Source organism: Trachymyrmex septentrionalis, unplaced genomic scaffold (assembly GCF_001594115.1).
Source record: "Trachymyrmex septentrionalis isolate Tsep2-gDNA-1 unplaced genomic scaffold, Tsep1.0 scaffold25, whole genome shotgun sequence".
Taxonomy (NCBI): Eukaryota; Metazoa; Arthropoda; class Insecta; order Hymenoptera; family Formicidae; genus Trachymyrmex; species Trachymyrmex septentrionalis.
In genome coordinates this window covers 2,899,109-2,905,373 of record NW_017305408.1, presented here as the reverse complement: position 1 = coordinate 2,905,373, position 6,265 = coordinate 2,899,109, and the positions used below count along the sequence as shown (strand labels likewise).

The 6,265-nt window shown below is 39.3% G+C and overlaps 1 protein-coding gene across 1 annotated transcript in view; it reads right to left on the bottom strand.

Moving 5' to 3' along the window:
• Positions 1 to 1,575: 1,575 nt before the first annotated feature.
• LOC108748918 (ejaculatory bulb-specific protein 3) overlaps positions 1,576 to 6,265 on the bottom strand; it is a 7,232-nt gene continuing 2,542 nt past the window's right edge. Inside the window, exons 2-4 of the mRNA XM_018487342.1 lie at positions 4,028 to 4,202; positions 2,703 to 2,797; positions 1,576 to 1,920 (exon numbers count right to left, since the gene is read on the bottom strand). Coding sequence (XP_018342844.1) covers positions 1,819 to 1,920; positions 2,703 to 2,797; positions 4,028 to 4,202 — 372 coding nt within the window. The 3' untranslated portion in view covers positions 1,576 to 1,818. The remainder of the gene's footprint in view (positions 1,921 to 2,702; positions 2,798 to 4,027; positions 4,203 to 6,265) is intronic.

Here is a 6,265-nt window from a genome sequence, read left to right as displayed (position 1 = left end):
ACGACCTAGAAAAACTGAAGGTACTCACGTGGAAGTTTGGAAATTTTTTATAAAAAAGTTTTTTAGTTGTTCCTTACAATAGAAATACCTAGTAATATGTGTGTTAATTTTTTATTTCAAAATACTGAAGATTTATCACGTACACTCGCCCAAGTATCCGTCATATTCTACATGCGTAACAAACAATTCCCTTCGCAATACAATCGCGATTGTAATTTCCATTTTAACGAGAATAAGGAAAGAGAGAAAGATGCAATGGCAGAAATCAGCTGGTACTGTCGACAGATGCTTCAAAGGATGCGTACGGAATTCCCAACCTGTTGAAGTCCCGAAATCCGTTTCCTACGAGTGCACCCCAACGAGTCGACGACATTTCGGATTTCAATCCGATCGACGAGAAAGGGAGGGTGTTTAAAGGAGCGAGAGAATTCTTGTCAAGTGGCGGCACGCGAAGATTGAATTTTCGGTTTTCTCGGATAGCCACCACCGCAAATTCACTCCTCTCCTCTCCGAATTGGCCCTTCGCAAATTTTCCCCCTCGATTTGCGTGATCCAAATCGCTTGAGTGACCCTTGACTATCCTCTCCCTCCCTCTTCGTCATTGCCTCGTGCCTTCGGTCCGTCGCGGTGCATTTAAATCGACTGCTTAAGTTGACTATACACTAATCTCGTAATTCATTTACATATTTAACGCGCGCGTCGTCGGCAAAGTTCGTTGTACGGGATGGGAGGAAACAGAGGGTGTGGCAAAGGAAGCGCAACGAAGGGGGTAATTAGTTATGCATGTGTACTTGTCGGCCCATCTCGGGCCGAAATCCTTAACTTCTTTAATTTAATAATGCGCGAGCCGGGACGGAAATTATCACGTCGAAGACAAACATGGATAAAAAAAAATAAGAAAGTGTTCTTCGTTTAATTGAAATCTTGGTGCGAACGCGACGGACACTCATCGGTTTTTCAAAATGACAGAATTTGATCTACGAGCAAACGCGAGCACGCAAGGCGTGAAGCCGTTCTCGTTAGTCCTTATGCAACTTCGATAACTTCTAGAAGTTGACTCCAGTTGTTACCTGAGTGAACGATATCGATTATCGTTCGATGTTCTTGTTCTTCGACGATGAAATATGCTCTCCGTTTTCCCTGGAGATGGATGAGAGGCGGGGGAAGGACGAGCTCCTTGAGTAAAGGATCGGGACGCTTCGCTCGGCCTCGATCTAGCATGGAAATACAAAATCGCCGTCTGTTTCCGGCGAGCTTCGGAGAATGGCGAAGTTACGTCCCGTATAGGTATGCGCACATATATTTCGTATTTGGACAGCGTCAGGAAATTAAGCGAGGTAGTCTCAAGGGCGACGTTCGGACCTCAAACTTCGGCCAGGGAACTTTTCTCGGCATTGTGCCTAGATTTATCTCTTCCCGAAGTGTCGAACTGCTTTCGGGAGAAGAGCCGCGGCACCAAGAAATATATTATTGCCGTCCGTGACTGGTGTACAAACGTAGTTCGCCCATCGAGATAATGGTGAAGGATCAAGAGAAGAGGAGATGGAAATTATCAATGACTAAATAATATATAAATAATCGATGACAATAATTAAATTATTATAATTCAATCACAATAACATTCTTTTACACCTATTATTTATTATTTACGGTAACATCTAGTAATATACGTTTCTTTATAGCTCCCGAATTTCTGTTGGACAAGAGTTCCTCTACGTGACGCTAAACTAACGGATTTATTTAATTCGAATGTGCTGTGAGAAGAAGAGAGGACAGATTTCTTGACGTTCTACTCGGCGAGATGAGAATCTAAATTATTCACACATTTATTCCCTGCTTGTGTGCTTCGTCTGTATATTTGATACTATATTGGCCACTGGGATCGTACTTCTTCTTAAGTAGCTCCCAAGTTTCCGGTTTCTGAAATAAAGTAAAAGATCGAATAAGCAATCGCCCTTGTATCTTCTGTAACAAGTTTGCGTAACAGGATTGCATTTACCGAAGACGTATCGTTAGTTACATCTACATAAAATAAAGCTGCACGAAGATTTTTACTCTGAAAGTTTTCTCACTTTAATACTTTGTATTGAGAAACGCCCTGAGATAGAACTACATTACATCATTACGTTATCGTGAAATTCAATCAAAGCATGGAGCAGTATTGCACAATTGTAAAAATGCGATGAGATCAGTGATTTCAAAGACAAACTCTTATATGCATTAAAAATAATATCTTTTTAAAGGAATCAAATCGCCATATTGATACTACATGAAAAACGCGTATACAAGTATTTCAGAAATTGTGTTGTAAAGCGCAATATATTCGAAACGAGATACCACTTGAAACCCCTTTAAAATCGTTAAAATATGACTGCCTAGTCGGGGGTGAAATCAGTTCTCGAAAGAAGGGTTCGAAGGGTCGGCGGGTTCACATCGCCGTTAAATTATTTGGCTACGGATGCGAAAGTTTCCAGGCGTGGTTCGCAAACGAATCACAGGGGCACCCCCTGCCACCTAGTGCCGTGTGGAGGGTTAACCCGTCTCTGCGTGAAAGTCAAACTAGTTCCACGGCATTTAAACCGCCTCGACGTATCCCCCGAGCGTTCCTACTCCCACCGGTATCAACTCATTACGCAGACCTCGCGTTTAATTAGCCCAGTGAAAAGTGACGGGCGAGTATACATGTTAGCGCGAACATATACCTTGTTGACTAGATACCGGACGACCTTCTCGGTACCCTTCTTTTGCTTCTCGCTGCATTTACTACACTCAGTCGCCAGTGCGTCCGGAAGGGTTTCTGAAACAAACAGGGAAAAAAATTACGAGAGGAATTCCAGATCAGGGACATGGCTGCGCGAAATTCAATTCCGTTGGAAGCATACGCTATCGGCTTAGGGGAAATTACGCAGTTATAAGGCTCTTCCAAAAAATTAAGGGTCGTTTTTCCTTTTATCTTTCGAAATAAAATATCGATTCGATATCCTTTCTTTTTTTCGTCGATAAATACATATTTTAGCGAATATATCCTTTCATAAGATTATTTTTATCGCGACGGAGTTCTTCGTAGGAGTTCATAATGACGTATGTTATTTCTCGAACACGCGACGTCCTGCAGGATTTGTCTCAGCTTTTTTATCACTCCGCGTCATTTGCACCACCTGCTCTGGTCAGCTGACTGTACACTCCCGCATATCTCTCGTGAATTTTCTGAGACAAGACTATACATTCTCGGTAACGTATTACCGTCCATCGCACATTTTATCTCGCGACGGGGTAGCACGCCAAGGTAAAAAGAAATTCGAGAAGAAACAGACGATAAACGTGATTCTAACGTAGAGAAATAAATCGTGATACGTGCGACAAGTAATTAATGCAATTTGCAGGAAATGCAATCTGCGGGAAATACACCGAGCAAGTAATTGGTTTCTAGTATCCGTGTCTCAACTCTGTACATATAGGATTTTTGCGCGAGGAAACGTTATGTTCGTGAGCAAAATTTTCACCTGAAAAGAACTGACGCGTACGTTTGTTCTTCGCGACGCTAACCGCGAACTTACGCGTATACATGCAAAATGTCTCACGACGAGGTACTTTTTGTCCGAATCTCCTCAGCGTGGCAGTCGTTTGTAGCGTATTATTCATATCTGGAGCTAAAGTGATATGTGCCTGCTTCGTACATATGTAACATCGTTAACGAGACGACCTCGCATCGTGCATCCTTCGACGAGATGAGACGGAATGAGGTGGCCATTAGTGCCAAGGATGATTCTCCCGCACATTAGAAAGCATGTGAAAGATCATCATTACCGTCTCATTTCATCGTGCATGTTTTGCCATGTTATCGAACCAAGTGCAACATCGTTATTCTACGCTTCCACGGATTCGTATTTTTTTTTTTATTTCTATATTTTTACTCTTTGCAGTACGAGAGCTACGTTTGAATGAAATAACATTACTAACGTTTGAATAGAAAAATCTAACGAAAAATAATAATGAAGAAGAATTACTGAAATCTCAAAACGCTCACCTTTAAGCTCTTTGCCATCGGGCGTGCAACTTCCCTTCTCCAGTAGGCAATTTACATAGTTTTTGAGCAAACGGTCGCTCGCCAAAATCGTGTCCAAGTCAACATTGTCGTACTTTGTCGTATACTTGTCGTCTGCCAAAACAACCGCTACCACGAGAAGAAATAGAGCCAGGACCTAGATTGAGCATTAAAAAATTTCTTATTTCTCTGTATGAAAGAATATCCAAAAATCTACACTGAAAAACATAATATTGTACCGACAGCATTATTTTAATTGAAAATAATCTCATTAATTCAATAACAGTATTAATGACTCATTAATATACTGTTATTAAATTTTATTAAAATAAGAGCGTAATGCATTTGTTTGTTCATTAATAATGTTATATAAATTAATAAAATTATTTTCCATTAAAATAATGCTTGATGTATTCTTTTTTTCAAGATGATGTACAATCTAGACAATCACTAGAGTGTGTCTGTGTTATATGTAAGAATGAGATCTGAATGAGGTACGAAATCATCATTTATGAGTTCTTTGGGAATTTGATTTTAAAATTCGGAAAAAATACTGATTCGCGTATCGAATCGTATAAATACATAGGGGAACCGCGGACAAAGTGTCAGAATCCAGGATAGCCTCGGATCACCACGCTAAATGTCGCACGTGCATACGTGGTTAAATGTTTGCCACCGTCGGGCTGGTTGCGTTCATAATCGCGCTGCCGAAACGCAGAATCGTATGTGGGCATGTTTAGCACGTGATGTGAATATCAACGAGCGAGTGCGTGCGTGTTATACGTGTTATGCACCGTTCGTGTGTGCGCTCGTGCTCTTGGACTATGGAAATTCCATGTAGGCCCCATCGGAAATAGAAATTATATATAGCGCAAGGCCCCTACAGGCTTACGGAAAGCAGAAACAGAGAATCGAATGTACGTGTTCGTACGCCTCATTAGAGAGTAGGTAAAGACAGAGAGTGGACGGCCAGCGGATAGAGTTGTTTTGAAATCAAATCAATTATACAGAATGTGTCAAACGATTTCTCAAACGCAGTTACGTTACAGCGCAGAGCGTTAAGAGACACTTCTATTATCGCGATTCTTGAATACTTGAAACATCAAAACACATTTCATTCGGTGCGATGTTTATGAAAAAAAAAATGAAATCTTGAAAACTTGAAATAATCATTTATCTCTGTGGGAATTGAGTTTCATAAATTTCAATAGTAATCATTAATTAATACCGTATCTTATTTAAATTATCTTTAAGTTATCAGCAGATAAACATGCAAGTTGTTATTCAAATGAATTATTCATATGTGAATATTACAAAAAAGGAAATCGTATTAACGATCAATGATGATGTATGTATGTATGTATGTATGTATGTATGTATGTACATGAGAATACACAATATTTTCTTATTTCACACTGTGAAATAAGAAAATATTGTGTATTCTCATGTACATACATACATACATACATACATACATACATATACTTGTTCTTTTAACTTCAAGGCATAAAATGACATTAATTACTGTAGTCAAGTATCAATTTAGCGGCTGTGTTTTTCACAAAAAAAGCACTTGATAGGTAAACTTGAACTACGCAATTTATAATCAGATAGTAATTAGAATAAATTTTCAATTAACAAAAAAATAGATTAATTCAGATTTGAAACAGAAGAACTAAAAAAAGAAGTGTGCATCTAGTTACATATGTAATACTTAATCTAAAAAAATTGATTAAAAAAAAGGTAGTTAACAAGTAATTTTCAACGTCAGAGATATAATATTCTTAGAATTTAGATCTTTCCTTAAGATTCATCATTTTCGTCGAAAAGACAAATCACAATACTTTCGACTAGCTGGTTCAAATTCAAAAGCGAGAGAATCTCACACCCTCCCCTAAAGACCGCGACCAGATGGTTACGCTAGTACATAATGGGTTAATGTCGGAGAGTTAGTTAGGATGTTAATTAGTATAGAATGGACCTCTCTCTATCTCTCTCTCTTTCTCCGACGCAGAGGAAATATGTCTACGCGATATACATACGATACCCGTTATACTTTGGCGAAAGGTAAAGCGCAAAGGGCGACGACCGAAATGACGTTATCCTCGCCCAGAGACATTTAGCTCTTTCAGGGAGGAAAACGTAGGTATTTAACATAACAGATTTGTGAATATGTTCGTATATTAAACATCCGATTGGATTATGTACGATAATTTGCAA